Source organism: Anomaloglossus baeobatrachus, chromosome 5 (assembly GCF_048569485.1).
Source record: "Anomaloglossus baeobatrachus isolate aAnoBae1 chromosome 5, aAnoBae1.hap1, whole genome shotgun sequence".
Lineage (NCBI taxonomy): Eukaryota > Metazoa > Chordata > Amphibia > Anura > Aromobatidae > Anomaloglossus > Anomaloglossus baeobatrachus.
The window spans coordinates 350,911,031-350,931,974 of NC_134357.1; the positions used below are offsets into that span (position 1 = coordinate 350,911,031).

General features: G+C 48.4%; 1 protein-coding gene across 1 annotated transcript in view; it reads right to left on the bottom strand.

Moving 5' to 3' along the window:
• SAMHD1 (SAM and HD domain containing deoxynucleoside triphosphate triphosphohydrolase 1) overlaps positions 1-20,944 on the bottom strand; it is a 124,629-nt gene that overhangs the window by 83,984 nt on the left and 19,701 nt on the right. The window contains exons 2-3 of the mRNA XM_075349910.1: positions 18,205-18,271; positions 17,688-17,760 (exon numbers count right to left, since the gene is read on the bottom strand). Of these exons, the coding sequence (XP_075206025.1) occupies positions 17,688-17,760; positions 18,205-18,271 (140 nt within the window). The remainder of the gene's footprint in view (positions 1-17,687; positions 17,761-18,204; positions 18,272-20,944) is intronic.

A 20,944-nucleotide genomic window follows, 5' to 3' on the forward strand; every position in this document is an offset into this window, starting at 1 on the left:
CCCATCCACTCCCACCTGAAACAGATTTGATTTGGTCCAATTGATAGTCAGTCCAGAGATCCCCCCCGTACCGCTCGATCACCTGCATGGCACAGCTCAACGATGCCCTGGGTCTCCCAGAAACAATAGAATGTCGTCTGCATAGAGGGCTATCTTCTCTTCTAGATGGCCATATACAAATCCCTTTATGTCTCTGTTCTGCCGTATAGCAGCCGCCAGTGGCTCCACTGCCAGAGCAAAAAGGAGAGGAGAGCGGACATCCTTGGCGAGTAACCCTTTGTAAATCCACCGTGTGTGACAACATTCCATGGTCTAGCAAATAACAGCTGTATCCAGGATATAAAATTAGGGCCAAATCGCATACGTCTTAGCACTCCCCACAGATATCCCCATTCCACAATGTCAAATGCTTTATGAGCATCTAATGAAGCTATTACTCTCTGTCCCGGATTGTCCACTGGCAGTTGCATGTTAAGGTATAATCTTCGTATATTTTTTGCCGTGGATCTATTAGGCATAAAACACGACTGATCCTGGTGGATTAGGGTAGATATCACTTCTGTTAATCGATTAGAGAGTACTTTGGCCCAAATTTTAACATCAGTCGTTAACAGTGAGATGGGCCTGTATGATTCGGGGAGTTTTGGATCCTTATCCTCTTTAGGTATTACTGATATTATTCGCCTCCCTCAGACTCTGGCAGTGTCCCCCTCGCCTCCTCCAAGACACTCACCAATTTGGGTAAGAGTATTTCTTCCAGAGATTAGTATACCTCCACCGACAGACCATCTACCCCCCGGGGCTTTTTCATTTGCCATGCCATGCAAAGCTCTCTATCTCCTCAAGTGTGATAGGGTCCTCTAGGCTGTTTGTCTCTGTAATTTTGGGTAATGTCATTGTACCCAAGAAAGCCTCTAGGTCGCTTTGTCTCGTCTCTCCTCTAGTGGAATATAATTCCTCATAAAAGGCTGCGAACGTGTCCAGAATATCTACCCCCTGCGTAGCGAAATCTCCCGTTGTGGTGTGAATGCCCGTTTTTTAATAGATACCAGTATTGGACTATGATCCGATATTACTCTAGCCAAAAATTCAACATTTGAAATTCCAGAGTCCATTTCCCAAGGCCAGACCTATACAGGAAAGCATACCATGGGTCACTGAGTGACAGAAAAAACAGGTCACCCCTAAATTCCTTAAATTTCCTATCTACCAACCCCAATTCTTGAATAAACATACCAAATGCTGTCGCTCCGTCCCTCCTTGCCTCCCGTGAGTTTCTGCTTCTGTCCCAATATGCATTTATGACATTATTAAAGTCACCGACCAACAAGAATGGCAAATTCCCCCATTTAGGCGAACGCTCTCTCACCTCTTTAATTTTGACACTAGTGTAAGGCAGTGGAACATGTATAGCAGTAATGCATAATAATTGTCCATACAACTTACAGATCACCATTACATATTGTCCCTCTGTATCTATCCATGTCTCCACTTCTTCATATAGGGTGGATCTATGGACCAACACAGAGACCCCTGGAGCATAAGCAGAAAAAGTAGAGTGATACGCCTTTTGCACCCATCGCTTGTTCAGTACATTTGTCGTTTCGCTCGTCAAATGCGTCTCCAATAAACACATTATTGATGGTCTCTGGTCTAGCATATACAGTGGAACCTTGCTTAACGATAACAATCTGTTCTGGGACTGTGCTTGTTAACCAAGTTACTCGTTAGGCAAAGGAAGATTTCCCATAGGAAATCATTGCAATGCAAACGATTCGTTCCACAACGTGTTAAATTTCCCATCCTAGTCCCCTATTCTGTCATTCCACACATGCACAAACTCACACAAACACACACAAAACACACACAAACACATGCACATATTATACGCTCACCTTACCTTCCGTTCCATCGCCGGTCTCCTGGGATTTGCTGTTCTCTGTTCGCCGGGCTGTGTATCGTGTTACCATAACGACGAGGGAGGAACTTCCCGGCCAGAGCGCTGACGTCAAAGGCAGAGCCGCTTGCCTCTGATTGTCCAGCGCGCTGCCTCTCAGTAGCGCCGACAGGAAGTTCCTCCCTCGTTGCTATGAATGCCGATACACAGCGTGGACTGGAGCACAGCGGCGAACTACAGGACCCAGGAGGCTGGCGATGAAACGAAAGGTACACATATGTTATATTATATGCTCACCTTACCTTCCGTTCCATCGCAGGCCTCCTGGGTCTTGTAGTTCGCCACGAGGACATCGCGATGTACCCTGGAACTACAAGAACCATGAGGCTGGTGGTGGAACAGAAGGTAAGGTGAGCATAATACTGTATGTGTGTGCATGCGTGTGTGTTTGTGCGTACATGTGTGAGTTTATGTGGACTGCAAGTGCGGGTCAGAGTGCGGTGGATGTATGGAACCAGAAGTGTGTGCAGTGAGGATTTCACTCGTACAGCAAAGCTTTCTCGTAAAGCAGGTTACAAATTTACCGAAAGCTTTGCTTGTTAAGCGAAATTCTCGTTAAGTGGGTTACTCGTTAAGCGAGGTACCACTATTTTATCATTGTGTATCTTCTATCTCCGACAGTCCTCTTACATTACACCCGTTCCTTAGAACCACCCCAACAAAAGTCCTCCCCCTCCGATTTACATCTTTAACTCCCTTATAGGGAATGAGGTCTGTCTCCCCCAGACCGGTCAACTTCCTTCCTCCTTTTCTCTCATACCAAACCTGTCTCATCCCAGTGAGCAGAACCCCCTAACTCACCTCCCGCCTGAACCATATTAATTTTCATTTGCATATAGCATATGATGTAAACTGCTAACATATGAATTTTTGAAAACTTACCGTATTTTTCGCTTTATAAGACGCACTTTTTTACCCCAAAATTGTGGGGAAAATAGGGGTGCGTCTTACAAAGTGAATGTAACTTACCGGGCAGTGATGCAGCGGTGGAGTGAGTCACAGGAGGCTGGTGCTGGTGCTGCCGCTGGAGCGGAGGCGGCCGATATGGATCCCGCGGCAATCGGCTGCGGTGGCGGCCGCCATGGATCCCCCGGCAATCGGCTGCGGTGGCGGCCGCCATGGATCCCCCAGCAATCGCTGCGGTGGCGGCCGCCATAGCCGAAATCTTTATCTGCGCCTGCGCTGCCTTCCGGAAAATGGCGGAGGTGACGCAGGCGCAGATGGAGATCTCAGAGAAGCGAGATCTCCATCTGCGCATGCGCTGCCTTCCGTAGCCATTTTCCTGAAGTCCATCGCGTCGGAGGCTACGCAGGCGCAGATAGAGATCGCGGCTCTCGAAGATCGCGATCTGCGCATACGCGGGCTCCATTTTAGATCTCCGCAGCAGACGGAGACTATCATAAGAAAGAGGAGAGAGAGAAGAACGATTCTCCCTCTCCTCGCTAGGGCTGGATGCTGATTGGTGGAGACAACTTCTGCAGAGCTGCCTCCACCAATCAGTGATCTGAGCCTGACAAAGTGTTGTCAGTTGAACGAAGGGTCCTAATAGGTGAGCAAAAAACACTGAAGGGGAACACAACCCCCATCATCAGCCTTCAGAATATACAGTATCAATCGGTGTATTCTGAAGGATGATGGGGGCTGTAGTCCTTTATTGTAAACACTCCAGGGAGGGACTAATGTAGTGGCCAAAGTGTAAATGTAACTACAACCCCCCTCATCTTTCAGAATACAGCCATGTATGGTATACAGTACATGGGTGTATTCCTAAGGATGAGGGGGGTGGTAGTCCCAGATCCCCATAAAAGTGCATCATGCAGGTCCCCCATAGCCGTGTCATCCACGGATCCCACATAACAGTGCATCATCCACAGGTCCCCATAATAGTGCGTCATCCACAGGTCCCCCATAATAGTGCATCATCCACATGTCCCCCATAATAGTGCGTCATCCACAGGTCCCCCATAGCAGTGCGTTATCCACAGATCCCCCACAGCAGTGTCATCCACAGGTTCCCCATAGCAGTGCGTCATCCACATGTCCCCCATAATAGTGAGTCATCCACATGTCCCCCATAATAGTGCGCAATCCACAGGTCCCCCATAGCAGTGCGTTATCCACAGATCCCCCACAGCAGTGTCATCCACAGGTCCCTCATAATAGGGAGTCATCCACAGGTTCCCCATAGCAGTGCGTCATCCACATGTCCCCCATAATAGTGAGTCATCCACATGTCCCCCATAATAGTGCGCAATCCACAGGTCCCCCATAATAGTGCGCAATCCACAGGTCCCCCACAGCAGTGTCATCCACAGGTCCCTCATAATAGTGAGTCATCCACATGTCCCCCATAATAGTGTGCCATCCACAGGTCCCCCATAGCAGTGCGTCATTCACAGGTCCCCCATAATAGTGCGTCATCCACATGTCCCCCATAATAGTGCGTCATCCACAGGTCCCCCATAATAGTGCGTCATCCACAGGTCCCCCATAATAGTGCGTCATCCACAGGTCCCCCATAATAGTGCGTAATACTCAGGTCCCCCGTAAAGAGGGCATTATCCGCAGATCCCTCATAACAATGTTATTCATTCATTGTAGCTTCCTGAATGCTGACAGCACTGATGAGGAATTCCTGGGGTTCCCCGAGGACTAGAAGAGTCCCGTATCTGAGGACTAAAGCTTTCCTTCCTATATTGTTCACAAACATGGTTCATGTTACAAACAATGCTGCTATTGACTCCTGTTGAGTCTAAATTGTTAAAATAATGTTATTTTAATTTTATTAAAATGTTCTAGCACACTATTTGGCTCAATTTTTTTTTTTAATTTTCCTCCTCCAAAACCTAGGTGCGTCTTATAATCAGGTGCGTCTTATAAAGCGAAAAATACGGTAAGCATCTATCAATCGCCACCGCACGGCCAGAAGAAAAAAAAAAAAGAATTATTATCCTCCTCCTGTCATTGTCCAGCTTAGTGTTAGGAAACTTCTCCCTGCCCCATCTAACACGCAGGGACAGGAGCAAGAAATCAACAATAATAAACTGGAAGAGAAAGGGAAAAAAAAAAAAAAAAAAAGGGGAGGAGGGGGAAGGGGGGTGGGGGTGTACCGTCACTGCCATAAAAATGGGCTTATGAAGTATCCTTCTCCTCTAGCATATGCAAATGCTTATGAGTAGCCAGTCCTGTAGTCCAGGAAAAAAAAAAAAGAAAAATCACAAAATTGCAGTGTCACTCATAGCCAGCTTCTATCCTTCTCCTGTTTGCAGTTTCCTTGCATTGATATCTATCCATTTCATGGCCTCCTCTGGATCAAGAAAAAAGTGCACCTTCTCCAGTGCTGCTACTCGAAGTTTTGCTGGGAACATCATGGAATATTTAACCCCCAGCTCACGGAGTCATCTCTTTACCCCTGTAAATGGCATTCTTTGCTTCTGTACCGGTACAGAGTAGTCAGGGTATATAGCCACTAGGTGTCCATCAATTGTCAGGTTCTCCAGATCCAGTGCCTTGCGTAGAATAATATCCCGGTCCCTGTAGTTAAGCAGTTTCGCCAGCATCATACGGGGCCCCTTGCCAGGTGGTTGCGGTTGCACTGGGACTGTGTGCCCTCTCAATTGCATATAACTTGGTCAGATTATCTGCGCCAATCTTTTCTTTAAGCAACGTTTCTATGAATTCAGTAGGATTTCTTCCCTCTACTTTTTCCGGGATGCCCACCAGTCTTCTATTGTTCCTCCTGGAACGGTTCTCCAAGTCATCCGTTTTTGCGGACAACTCATATCTGCTGCTGGAACTTTTTCTCTGCTTTTTGCAGTGTAACTATATGATCCTCAGCTGCACCCACTCTTTCCTCCACAGCACTGGTTCTCATATCAGTTTTCTTCTGATCTTTTTTGAGAGTAGCTATATCTCCCTGTATTCCCAGCACCTGCTGGGTTAATGTTGTGAGGGCCTGTTTGCAGAAGACCACCTGAAACACATCCTTAATAGTGGGGTTCTCCTGTATTTCCTCTGCTGCCTGCTGCTCTCCTGAATCCTCCTCCTGTTTGTCTTCTCCTTCTTCTCCCTCTATTCCTTCAGCCTCCTCCATATCTTCCTCCTCCTCTCCGTTCTCCTCCACCATCTTACCGGGCTCCTCCAGAGGTTCCTCTGATTGTCTTGCAAACTGTGCCAGCTTTGCAGCCGCTTCCATGCGGCGTAGGCAGGCTGTGTTTGCTTTCTCCGCCTCCTCTCTGACATCGGTGCCATCTTGTGATCCAGGCTCTCTCCCTGCTCCTACTTCCCTCTGTCGCCGCCTGGACATGCTGCCGATTCAGGAGCTGAGACTTCTCCTACTGGATGCCGGTACCTTCCCCTGCCCTCCGGTGTCACCATGATAGTCAGCCGTGTGGCGGCTCCAGCGGTATCACGGTGAGTCAGCAGGAGAGTGTCTCCCCGAGTGTGCTCACATCCCGGTCCAGGCTCCGTTCCCCCCCGCAATGTCTGACTTTAATTTGTTCATTTTCAGAGATTTTTAAAATTATTACTTTTGTCAGATTCAAGTTATTTCTGTGACCATTGTGGGTTTTTCTTTCATTAAGTGAGGGGTACTAACAATTTTGACCACGTGTGTACATTCAGTATCCTAGCGCCAGTATAGCACTGGCTTTACTTTATGAAAATCTTGCTGGTTCGTTCTCTTTAAAAGAAAAAAAAAATTATTAAAGTGCTAACAATTGACAGAAACCAGCCTGACCATAATTTTTTTTTCCCTTTGTCCAATAAAACCCAACCTTTATATCATGGTGAGCCCTCCTCCGAGCCCCTAGAACTATGCTAGTGCCGTTTCAATTGTATTGCTGTCTTGTGAATTTCAAGAAACTCTGCTTGGGATAGCTTTTTTAGCATACAGAATAATTTTGGGGATAGATTTTCTTTTCTTGAAATCTAGTCATATGAAGCCTCGTTGGTGAGGAAGGCCTCGAATTAAGGCCCCGTCACACTAAGCAACATCGCTAGCAACATCGCTGCTAACGAACAACTTTTGTGACGTTGCTAGCGATGTTGCTGTGTGTGACATCCAGCAACAACCTGGCCCCTGCTGTGAGGTCATTGGTTGTTGCTGAATGTCCTGGGCCATTTTTTAGTTGTTGCTGTCCCGCTGTGAAGCGCACATCGCTGTGTGTGACAGCGAGACAGCAACAACTAGATGTGCAGGCAGCAGGAGCCGGCTTCTGCAGAGGCTGGTAACCAATGTAAACATCGGGTAACCAAGAAGCCCTGTCCTTGGTTACCCGATATTTACCTTTGATACCAGCCTCCGCCGCTCTCACTGTCAGTGCCGGCTCCTGCTCTGTACACATGTAGCTGCAGGACACATCGGGTTAATTAACCCGATGTGTGCTGTAGCTAGGAGAGCAAGGAGCCAGCGCTAAGCATTGTGCGCTGCTCCCTGCTCTGTGCACATTAGCTGCAGCACACATCAGGTAATTAACCCGATGTGTGCTGTAACTAGGAGAGCAAGGAGCCAGCGCTCAGTGTGCGCTGCTCCCTGCTCTCTGCACGTGTGGCTGGACACTGGTTGCTGGTGAGCTCACCAGCAACTCGTGTAGCGACGCTCCAGCGATCCCTGCCAAGTCAGGTTGCTGGTGGGATCGCTGGAGCGTCGCAGTGTGACATCTCACCAGCAAACTCCTAGCAACTTACCAGCGATCCCTATCGTTGTTGGGATCGCTGGTAAGTTGCTTAGTGTGACTGGACCTTTAGGCAGCATGGTTTATCAGTAGCCACTAAACATCTGGCGGCCTTGTTGGGCTGATAGCATTGTGTATACCTTTATATGCTGACACATTGTGTGCAGAGGGAGAATATACTTCAGGCTGATATCTCAAGGTTATATAAACTACCCGATAGTGCAAAATCTGCTGAGGCAGAAAACAAACATCCTAGGTCAATAAGGGTGCAGTCACACAGCCATGTGAAAATGTCACACTACTGTCTGATTAAAGGCCCAGTCACACACAACGACTTACCAGCGATCCCGAAAACGATGTGACCTGATAGGGATCGCTGGTAAGTCGCTGGGAGGTCGCTGGTGAGAGGTCACACAGTCAGATCTTACCAGTGATGCAGGAACGATACAGGTCGCAGTAGTGACCTGTATAACGATCTCAGCAGTCACTGTAACCCTGTCACACAGTGTCAAACACAGCGATGTGTCCTGCCCAGCAGGACATCGCCTTTGAAGAAAATGGCCTGGACCATTCTGCAACGACTAGAGATCTCACAGCAGGGGCCTGATCGCTGGTAGATGTCACACATAACGAGATCGCTAACGGGATCGCTACTGCGTCACCAAACGGTGACTCAGCAGCGATCTCGCTAGCGATCTCGTTATGTGTGACGGTACCTTTATTTAGTATCAGACAGTGTTCAGACCCAGTCTCACTGGTCCACAATAATGATGAAGCAGAGGAGATTCAGGAAAAAAATAAAAATAAAAATAAAAATCAGAATGTCCTATTCTTGTATAATGTGGAGGATTAGAATAGGACATACTCCATGGGTCTGTGAGCCTTCCGATAAACACTGGGCAGCACATGGACATTCACACGGATGTGTGCACGCATCGTTCGGCATGTCTACAAATCAGGGAGTCAAGCTACCTCGCAGCTCAAAAAACAAAAAAACAAAAAAAAAAACCAGAAAATTACTGGATCTAGGTTACTTCCTGGGTGGAAGTGTTAGCAAGTGAAGATGTTAGATGACCACTTACCTTTTCATGTGATCAGTAACCGCACTCAGCGGTTATAACAATGAATCTGGCCTAGGCAAATAAACCTTTTTAGGTAAAAATCAGATAGTATGCTGATTAATGCAATTCTATACGACTAGCCATGTAAAGGAATAGGGAGGTGGGAAGAGTGAAAGAAAAAAAAAAATATATATAGTTAATATTAAAGTTACCTTTGTATTTTTTTTAGGTTGGCATTAAGGTTTAGGTTAACATGAAGGTGTTTGGGGCAAATAGACAAGATAAGGTGACTTAAATGGAATCTCTCAGGAGGTTTTTGCTGTGTAAGGGTACCGTCACACTTAAGCGACGCTCCAGCGATCCCACCAGCGATTTGACCTGGTCAGAATCGCTGGTGCGTCGCTACATGGTCGCTGGTGAGCTGTCAATCAGGCAGATCTCACCAGTGACCAGCCCGCAGAGACGCGTTGAAGTGATGCTGGGCATGGTAACTAAGGTAAATATCGGGTAACCAAGCGCTTGGTTACCCGATATTTATCTTGGTTACCAGCGCACACCACTTAGTGCTGGCTCCCTGCACTCGTAGCCAGAGTACACATCGGGTTAATAAGCAAACCGCTTTGCTTATTTACCTGATGTGTACTCCGGCTACGAGTGCAGGGAGCCAGCACTAGCAGCGGCGGACGCTAGTAACCAAGGTAAATATCGGGTAACCAAGCAAAGCACTTCACTTGGTTAAGCATTATTTACCTTGGTTACAGCTTACCACAGGCTGCCAGACGCCGGCTCCCTGCACATTCAGATCGTTGCTATCTCGCTGTCAAACACAGCGATGTGTGCTTCACAGCGGGAGAGCAATGTCCAAAAAATGAACCAGAGCAGTGTGTAAAGATCAGCGATTTCACAGCAGGGGCCAGATCGCTGCTCAGTGTCACACACAGCGAGATCGCTAATGAGGTCACTGGTGCGTCACAAAAACCGTGACTCAGCAGCGATCTCGCTAGCGATCTCGCTATGTGAGAAGTAGCCCTAAGCTGAAGCCAGCATGCTGTAGACCAGGGCCGGGGAACCTTTTTTCTGTCAAGGGCCATTTAGAAATTTCCACCAACCTTCAGGGCCACTCAAAATAAATCAACTTGAAAATGACAAACAATTAATTATAACCCCTACTGTGGTGGCTGGAGCTGCTTCTCTTTGAGGAGAGTGAGCACATAGCACCAGGGGAGACATGTGGAGCATCAAGTACATCCTTCGCATGCTGGCACTGACCAACGTGAGGACCAATGGTGTGCGCACACAGCATTTAGAAGGGAGTGCTGCATGCTTGCCCACACTGCACACGTGAGCTGTCAACATGAGGCTGCCAGCCCGAGCACTGCGGAGTCCGGGAATCTGGCCCAGGCGCCAAACACAAAAACACACACAACAATCAACTATGCTTCTCTTATCAAGCTCCGTGCGGTTTACTTAAACGGAATGTGTCACCAGATTTGCTCCCTATAAGCTGCAGCCACCACCAGTAAGGCCATACATAGCATTCTACAATGCTGTATAAGTGCCCAGGCCGCTCTGTATAACTTAAAAAAACAACAAACACCTTTTTTTAGACTCACCAGCGGGGATGTCCGATGAAGGGGGTGGGGGGGTCCTGATCTTGGTCCGGTGTCTCCTCTCTTCCTTCCATCTTAGTCATGCACAGTGTCCTCCACTGCGCTTCTGTGCATGCGCACTTTGATCAGCTCTGCTGAAGGCAGAGGAAGGTACTTTAATGCGCAGGTTCGGAGGAAAGGTCAGAGACCGTCCGCACTACAATACTTTGATTTTCCCTCACCAGGGCAGATCAAGTGCGCTTGCGCAGGAGCGCAATGGAGGCCTGACACCTTGGAGAACGTAGGTTGAGTCATCCACAAGGAGCTGGCAAGGAGGATGGCGACTGTGTAACGCCCCTTGACTAGTCAGGTCGTCACAGGGTACTGCACGGTCTTTATCTCCCAGTGCAGAACTCAACCCCTCTTGGTTCTGGATTTCCAACTTGCAGCACTGCCTCCATCAGCATCCAAAATCCCAATCACACCTCGCACCACACCCTGTCAGGCACACCAGTGGGCTGCTAAGCTGGAATAGGGCCGCCGACCTAGGGGTCAGGCAGGGAGGTGACAAGTGAGTTGTGTGGGAGCCCTCGAGCAGTGAGGAGCTTGAGGGAAGCTGGGAGTTGGAGCTACCAGGTGAGAAGTAGATTGGGTTGCAGACGGTGGTCTGGACCTGGAGGAGTCGGAGACCCGGCCGCGGGATATTGGGGCTGGGTGCCTGGATTAGTCTTGGGGGACAGTCAGCAGCTCCAGTACAATAGCCAGTCTGAGAATGAAAGCACGTCGAGGTACTGGACCAAGATCGGGGAGAGGCTTCAAGCAACCCGGCAATTAACCTGCAGAGGATAGGGCCTTTATGGACTGTCCCCACGAAGCTCAGAGATCAGGGTGCACTAGCGCAACGAGGGGGATAGGGCTTTCCAACCAAATCAGCCCACTGAAATCCCAAGCGTGAGCTCCTGAGAGCACAGCTCCTTCACACCAAAAAGTGGGGAGCAAGGCCCGGACAGCTTCAAGCTTACAGGCCACTTGGACTACTAAAATCTGTGCACGGAGGCAGGCTCCGGACCATCAGGCAGTACTGCTGGGGACGGAACCCAGGGGAGCTCTCCCAAGAGGGCAGCGGCACCCAGAGACTTTGTTTTCTACGTTGTCAGCGTCTGCTTTCCTTCTCAGTGAGTACCTGATCACTCCTTGTCCAAGCGAGCCTGTGCTCCTCTGCAATCCTTCCCACCATCCAGAGTCCCGGGGCCTTCCCTACCCATAGAGGGTAATGTCATCTAGCTGCCCCCATTCCATCACTCCGGGTACTCCCAATGGCAGCGGCGGTACTCCCCATTACCGCACACCACGGGTGGCGTCACAAACTATCTAATACTCCCCCTGTAAATAGACCCCCCCATCACATTTTAAAGTGATCCTGCGCCTCCGGGTCCGGAGACCCTCGAGCCATGAGCAGTGACACCCGAATCCAAGCGGTCCGACCGCTGCAGGGGCGGTACAACTGCACAGGATGGAGCAGGTGCCGGACCATAGACCAGCAAAGGCCATAGGACTTGACCGCCTAGGAGAGTATAATAAAAATCATTTTTTACGTTATACAGAGCAGCCTGGGCTCTTCTATTCAGTATTCTAGAATGCTGTATATAAGGGCTTACTGGTGCTGGCTGCAGGTTATAAGTGAAAATCCTGGTGACAGCTCCCCTTTAACCCCTTTACCCCAGAGCAGAGTTTCACCTTCTGACTTTAACCAAAAAAATTAAATTCTTAAAATTTGAATTTAATATTATAATGAAAGATATTCTCAAAAACACACAAGTAACCACACAACATACACTAAGAAAAAAAAATGTGTGGTAACAACAAATCAATGAAGACAAGGTTAGCTAGCCCTAATATGCCCTATTCTCACTCCTACCTTACTGCGGGGTTTTTTTTTGTTTAATCCCTCAGATTTTTTTTTTTTTTAAACACAACATTTTTTTTTACTTATTTTTACTTAGTCTCGTTATGGGACACTAATTTTCAGTGATCTGATCATTGATATAATACATTGCAATGCTCGATCACTTCAGTGGTTTATATATCAGTGCAGTAGCAGCACTGACACTTCGTCTCACACACCATGCATACAGCATGGTCTGTGATGCGGTCCGTAGCTGGCCAGGGTCGTCATGGTGGTGATGACCCAGGGTCATCATGGCAGCGATCGGGTCCCTGTGATTGCATTACATTGCAGCATTTAGAGGGTTAAACTGCTGAAAGCAGAGCGGAGACCACTCCTGGCAGTGACTGCCACGTCCCAGCTGTAAAATCAGCCGGTGACCCGGCGGCGATCATGGGGGTACAGCGCTGGAAAGTCTGCAATCACCAGGACGTACTGGGCACACCCTTGGTCGTTAAGGCCCAGACAGCAAAGACATACCCAGTACATCCAATATAGGTAAGAGATTAAACTAAAGGCTTAATCACTTGGTGATTATCAATGCTGTGACAAGGTGGCTCATGCCATGTTGTTTGGCAAGCCCTCTCCTCCGATTGACACCTCACTGTCAATGTACAATGTCTATTGAGAGCCTGATGTGGGCGAGAATAGCTGCAGCCAGTAAACTAAGTGATACATCCTTCGATTCAGAGTCTCTCTGCTTACATCGTGCTGCTCTCAGATGAGGTAGCAAAAACCTGCTGACAGATTCCCTTTAAAGCACCACTCCAACGTTTTTGGGTTTTTTTTCCCCTCCACAGCTGGAGTGGTACTTTAAATCCACGTCTCTTGCCCCCGGTCTTATACTCACCTTCCGGTGGCTTCACCTTTTTTCGGTGTTGCTCCAGTCCCATGGCACTATCTTGTACCAGTAACATCTGACCGGCCGGAAGTCAGAAGTTACATCACAAGTTTTCAATACAAGTTTATGACAGCCAGAACAAGGCATTCAGAGATGTATGGAGTTGTAACTAGGGCTGAGGAGATTCGGACTGTAAAAGTCCGGATCCGCGCAGTTTCAAAGATGTCCGGGTGCCGGACCAGGGCCCGGGATTCCGGGTGCACGAGCCGGATCCAGCATTGGGGAAAATAATTGAAAAATAAAGAAAAAAAAAACAGAATTAAAACAGCGTTTCATACTTACCGAGACTCTGTCATGGCGGCACACTGCTTCCGGGTCACGCATTCACTTCCTGTACTGCGCAATAGGCTCATCGCATACAGACAGCTTTCCATACTTTCCCCGCCCACCGGACGTGCTGTCGTCTGATTAGTTGCAGGCAGACATGCCCGCATTCTGTGACAGTGTCTACCTGCAGTCATCGCATCTCAGTCATAGGCTACACTCACAGCTGGCAGTCGTTCTCTATAGCTGCTAGCTGTGAGATGTAGCAGAGCTGGATACGTTGTCATGGGACCTCGTGTGGATTACGCCGGACCTGGAGGGGTGTGGTGGGGGGTTAATAAAGTGGTGAAAGTGTTTTTGTATTTTATTCCAAATCAAGGATTTTTTTCTCTATGTGTGTGTTTATTTACTGTCATGTACAGGTTAATGATGCAGGTATCTCAGACACCTGTGCCATCACAGACCTAAGGTTTAGTAACAGCTGTGTGCTGTTATTAACCAGAGCCGGTATAGCACCAGGATTGTCACATCTAGCAATACCGGGTGGCTGCGGGCTGAGAATACTAGCCCCCAGATGGCTTTATCTTGGCTGGGGATGAAAATATAGGGGGAAGGGGGGGGGGATGGGGGGGGGGTTGACCGCAAGTTTGGTTATTTAAAAAAAAAAAAAAGTCTTATTCGGTTTCTCTTAGGCCGGACTCACAGTTGCAAGGGACTCGCACGAGTCTGACATTGCATCACCGGCACAGCCACGCACACGTCTGACAAGAGCGTGCATGTGTTGCTGTCTACATGCACGCTCACCATACTGACCCGCTGACACTTCCACTGCTTTCCCCGCCCACCGGCCGTCCTGCTGCCTGTGATTGTTTGCAGTCAGCTGACACTCAGGGTGGGGGCGCGTCTAACTGCAACCAATTACACGCGCCGGTGGGCGGGCAAAACAGTGATTGAATTGTCGGCTCTGGAAGGGAAAAGTGTGACCCGGAAGGAGTGTGCTGCCATGACACTGCCTGTGTGAGTATACCGCGCACGCTCCTACCCCCCCTATCCCTTCCGCCAACGTTTTTACTCTCCAGATTCTGGTCCTTATTGACTTATATGGGCACCCGATTCCGGAGCGGATCAGGGATCCGCCGGTCCCGGTTTTTGGCCAGTTCGATCAGCTCTAGTTGTGACCTTTGGCATGCTTGAGGGAAACTGGAGCTGCCAGCAGGTCACAAATCACAGGAGACCGACCGAAGCATCGCCAATAGAAGGTGAAGCTGCCAGAGGAAAAGTATAAGGCTGGAAACACATCTATGCGAGCAAAATCGGTCCTAGTTAGCTGAAAAAAAAAACAAAAAAAAACCAAAACACTCGGCTGATTTTAGTTCACGTTAGGTCAGAGTGCAATGCAACTGCACTGCGATCCTGAGATTTTTCTCATGATTGCAGTGCGTGTGCAATGCGTGTGTGATCCTTTTTTTTCTCAGCAGTTGTTATCTGCCATTCAGCTCTGCTACATGGCCGCTGACAGCAGCCACAGACAGCTATGTAGCAGAGCTGAATGGCAGATGACAGCAGACACAGACAGAGCCGCACGATCAGAATGAACTTCACCCGACTTCATTGTCATGCCGCGGCTCTGTCTGTGTCGCGTCCTGATTAGCGGTCACCCGTGCAGGACTCACCGGTGACCGCTAATCTCCTGAGTGACTGAATTGAGCAGCGCGATTAGTGCTGCCGTCACTCAGTTTACCCGCGGCCAGCTGTATTCTTTCCCCGTGACCACAACTCACCTATGACTTTATCGCTGTCACTCGGGTGACTTGCTGTCACGGGTGGAGGATCCAGCGGTGGCCACGAGTTACCTGACTGAAATCAGCTGATCGCGCTACTCACCTCAGTTGCTGTGTGGAGGTGAAAGGAGTGGCGGTGTCTTCTGCAGCTCCTGTCACCTTCATGTAGCAGAGTTGGAAGCGACACTTGACCTCCGTGGATTACGTCGGACATGGATTGGTTTTTTGGATACTTAATAAAGTGGTGAACGAGGATCTTTGTTATTGTTTATTATTTCAAATAAAGTATTTTTTCAGTGTGTGTGTTTATTAACTTTAATTTACAGGTTAAACATTGGTGGTGTCTCAGACGCCTGCAATGATTAATCTAGGATTTAGTGGCAGCTATGGGCTGCCATTAACTCCTTATTACCCCGATTGCCAACACACCAGGGCAAATCGGGAAGAGCCGGGTACAGTCCCAAAACAGTCGCATCTAATAGAAGCGGCCAATCTGGGCGGCTGCTGGCTGATATTGTTAGGCTGGGGGGCTCCCCATAACGTGGAGCTCCCCATCCTGAGAATACCAGCCTTCAGCCGTATGGCTTTATCTGGCTGGTATTAAAATTGGGGGGGACCACACGCCTTTTTTTAAATTATTTATTTTACTGCACAGCATAGACACGCCCACCGGCTGCTGTGATTGGTTGCAGTGAGACAGCTGTCACTCAGCGTGGGGGCGTGTCTGACTGCAACCAATCATAGGTGCCGGTGGGCGGGTAAAGCAGGGAATAAGAGATTGAATAATGAGCGGCCGGCTTTTTCAAAAGAAGAGAAGCCGCCGGAGCAGTGTGAACGCCGTGCAGCGCCGCGCTGGTGATCGGGGGATCGGTGAGTATGAGAGAGGGGGGGAAAGGGATAGACCGACATGGACAGAGAGAGAGAGAGAGAGAGAGAGAGAGAGAGACAGACAAGAGATAGTGACCAACCGACAGAGAGAGAATAGAGACCGAGAGGGAGAGACCGACTGACAGAGAACAGAGATTGACAGACATTGTGGCACATCACTCGTTTCCAGTGTTTTAGGAAACATGCGAGAAATGTATTTAGAAAATCGGATGTCACTAGGATGGTGTGAGTGCTGCCCCGTGACATCCGATTTTTTACACGCTCCCATAGACTTGCATTGGAGAGACTCGCAGTAGAAACTCGCAAAAAAGCAGCATGCTGCGATTTTTTTCTCAGTCTGATTTGCACTGAGAAAAAAAAAAAGAAAAATCGCAAATGCGAGCTGAATCATTCACTAACATGTGTCCGATTCCAATGCGAGTGTTTCTTGCATTGCTCTACTGCGAGAAACTCGCAAATGAGAAGCAGCCCTAAGACGGAGCAGAGAACTTGGATTAAAAGCAACACTCTAGTGGTGCCCAAAAAAAAAAAAAACACAACATCCTTTAGGTTGATTGTGTCAGTGAGAGGATTTCAAGAAGCGGATAACAATATTTTAATTTCTTACAATGACACCACATTGCATTAACAAAATGTATACATGCATGTCTGGAAGTTTTAAAGGGAACCTGTCGGAAGAAATTTTACACTAAACCTAAAAGATTCCCCCTCTGCAAAACTTTTTTTATAGTCACGGGGGCGGGCTGTCTTGCGTCCGTTATTCTCCCTCCTGCCGCTTTACGCCGTCCCCCATCGCTCATTCCCATAGCCGAGGACGCTGCCCAGTGCTCCAGAGGTCCCCGCGCATGCCCAGTGCCACTCTCGTGGGACTGAGCACTGTGCACAGTGTGACCGCTGGTGAAGTGATTGGTGTGAGATTATGTGCGGCGCTGTGATTGTCATCAGCAAGTACCCGCCCATAATCTCGTGCCCGCGCTTCTCACTAGTTTTTTTTTTTTTACTGTGTACTTCAGTAAGCTTGTCTCCACGTCTCCTCTTGATCGGTGGTGTGCTGCTCCGCTCCTCCCATCTATTTCCTGCTCCAGGGAAAGATGGATAAGAGGTGACGTGGGGTCATCTGGCCAGCGCTAGCGCAGAACGGTGGAGGCAGAGTGAGAAGCGCGGGCACGAGATTATGGGAGGGTACTTGCTGACGACAATCACAGCGCCACCCATAATCTCACGCCTGCGCAATCACATCACCAGCGGTCACACTGTGCACAGTGCTCAGTCCCACGAGAGTGGCACTGGGCATGCACGGGGACCTCTGGAGCACTGGGCGGCGTCCTCAGCTATGGAAATGAGCGATGGGGGACGGCGTAAAGCGGCAGGAGGGAGAATAACGGACGCAAGACAGCCCGCCCCCGTGAGTATAAAAAACGTTTTGCATACAAAAAGGTCAGACTTTATAAAGTATTTATTTAGGTCTCAAAGGGGGCACAATAGCAACAGGAACATTGCTAGAATGCAGCCCAGAAGCTGCAGAGGGGGAATCTTTTAGGTTTAGTGAGAAATTTCTGCTGACAAGTTCCCTTTAAAGAATCAGAATAATTCCTAGCAGTCTGATGCAATGATATAGTGACTTACCTTCATATTAGGATTGGCGTTCTGACAAAGCAGACGAAGACTATGGAGTAATTGCAATCTTTTTCCTACAGGGCTGGAGGAGAGAAAAAATTAACACGTTGCCATATTAATATTCTTAACGCCAGATTTTGGTAACATTTCGTTCAGAACATTCAGTTTGCCAGAAAAGATCCTGCTGCATACACCAAATATATCCATAAAGCCAGTCCAGACAGAACTTTTACGTTTAACCCCAGGTCAAACTTCTCTGCATAGTAAAGTGATGTCAGGTGACTAGAGATGGGCAAACCGGTTGAGGACCGGACTTGAACCTGAATTCCACATCCGGGGGGGCCGAACCCAACCAGTAACACTGACTTCCATGAGCAGTCAGTGTTCGTGGTCTGTGCATGGACCCCAAACTTTACAGATCAGGTTTGCTCATCAATACAGGTGACCTATCCTATACGGGAGTAACCAGTAAAAAAATATGATATAAGAAATGCTGTTATCACTGAAAAACAGAAACCAAATATACCTTATGTTCATTTCTTTCAAATGGTCATCTGTGAGATACTGAAGAGCGGTTCCCTTTACTGTATTTTCTAGAAGAGAAAGCAAAAATTGGGGGCAACGTGTGGAAGAATAACATGCCTGATATTAAGTGAGTGCTAGTAAAAAGAATAGAAGAGTAAGCCTTTTGTAAAATGGTCTTATAAATTCTTAAGAATAGACTAATTTTTAGTTATATAGTATACAGTTTCTTGCCTAGGCAGAATGTCCGATTACCCAAGTAAGGAGGGTGGAAGGGCGGCGTCACACGGTACGATCTATCGTGCGATCGCACGAGCGATCGTACCCGCCCCTGTCGTTTGTGCGTCATGGGCAATTTGTTGCCCATGGCGCACAAAATAGTTTACCCCCGTCACACGTACTTACCCCCCGAACGACCTCGCTGTGGGCGGTGAACATCCTCTTCCTGAAGGGAGAGGGACGTTCGGCGTCACAGCGACGTCACACAGCGGCTGGCCAATAGAAGCGGAGATGAGCAGGACGTAACATCCCGCCCACCTCCTTCCTTCCGCATTGCCGGCGGGACGCAGGTAAGCTGTGTTCGTCGTTCCTGGGGTGTCACACGGAGCGATGTGTGCTGCCCCGGGAACAATGAACAACCGGAACACAGAAGGAGGAAGAACATTTTGAAAATGAACGACGTGTCAACGAGCAACGATAAGGTGAGTATTTTTGTTCGTTCACACTCGTTCGTAGCTGTCACACACTACGATATGTCTAACGATGCCGGATGGGCGTCACGGAATCCGTGACCCCGACGACATATCGCCTGATATATCGTAGCGTGTGACGCCGCCCTAACTCTAATCAGATCTATGCTTTACAGCCAGCTCACACCACTCTGGGCAGGGTTTAGTTTGGACCAAGGGCATGACAATTCTCCTAATCTGAACTCTCAATCCTCTGGAGCTCACCATCACTAGCAATGCGCTCCCTCTTATTTTTTATACCCAGCCAAGAAAAGCACATTGCTGGGGGCTGCAGCCTGTAGCTGTATGCTTTATCTGTACTGGGTATCAAAATATGGAAGGACCCTATGCAAAAAATATATTATATAATATATATATATCCAAAGGAGAAAGAGTCGCACTCCAAGATGATCACCGTATCACTCCGTCTTTATTTCAGAAGAAACATGAAGATACAGGCAGTGGGGAGGGTGAGACAAGCCATACAACGCCGGACGACGGCGTGCCGTTTCGCTAGAACTTAGCTTCCACGGGTCCAGTGCCACTGCACGGCACTGGACCCGTGGAAGCTAAGTTCTAGCGAAACGGCACGCCGTCGTCCAGCGTTGTATGGCTTGTCTCACCCTCCCCACTGCCTGTACCTTCATGTTTCTTCTGAAATAAAGACGGAGTGATACGGTGATCATCTTGGAGTGCGGCTCTTTCTCCTTTGGAATAATTGTGGCTTACACCATGAGTCTGCACCAGGATCCCCTCCATGGCTTAAACAGCTAAACATACAGCAGTAGGCGGTGCACCGGGACAATACAATACAAATACAATATATATATATATATATATATATATATATATATATATATATATATATATATATATATATATATATATATATATATATATATATATATATATATATATATATATATATATATATATATATATATATATATATATATATATATATATATATATATATATATATATATATATATATACACACTAGAAGGTGGCCCGATTCTACGCATCGGGTATTCTAGAATTTACGTATTGTGTAGTTCATGTATGATTTTTGTTATATATATATATATATATATATATATATATATATATATATAGAGATGTTGTTGTGTGTAGTTACCAAGTGTTTGTGTAGGCGCTGTACATGTTCTGGGTGTTGTCTGGGTGTGACGGGGGGTGAGAGCGGTGTTGTATGTGTGTTGCGTGTGTTGCGTTGTTTGTGGAGCGCTGTGTGTCTGTAGCGTTGTGTGTGTGTGTTGCGCGGTTTGTGTGTGTGTGTGTTGTGTTTTGGGGGGAGGTATGTTTTGTGCAATGTGTGTGTTGTGCGGTATGTGCGTATATTTGTGTGTGCCGCGGTGTTTGTGTGTTGCGTGTTGTGTGTGTGCAGCGTTGTCTGTGTGTGGGTGTCTGTGTAGGGCAGTTGTTTGTGGTTCCCAGTGCGCGCGCGTGTGGTGTGTTGTGCAGTGCGCGCGTGTGTGTGTGTGTGTGTGCATCAGCCTCTCTTCTCTCAGCCTACCTCTCCCAGCCTCCCTCCTCCCAGCCTCCCTCAGCATCAGCCTCCCTCAGCATCAGCCTCCCCAAGCATCAGCCTCCACCAGCATGAGCCTCTCTCCTTCCAGCCTCCCCCAGCATCAGCCTCCGACAGCATCAGCCTCCCTCTCCCAGCCTTCCCCAGGATCAGCCTCTCTCCTCCCAGCCTCCGTCCTCCCAGCCTTCCCCAGCATCAGCTTTCCCCTCCCAGCCTCCCTCAGCATCAGCCTTCCCCAGCATCAGCCTCTCTCCTCCCAGCCTCAGCCTCTCTCCTTCCAGCCTCCCCCAGCATCAGCCTCTCTCCTTCCAGCTTCCCTCAGCATCAGCCTCCCCTTCCCAGCCTTCCCCAGGATCAGCCTCTCTCCTCCCAGCCTCCTTCCTCCCAGCCTCCCCCTCCCAGCCTCCCTCAGCATCAGCCTTCCGCTTCCAGTTTCCCCCAGCATCAGCCTCCCCATGCATCAGCCTCCA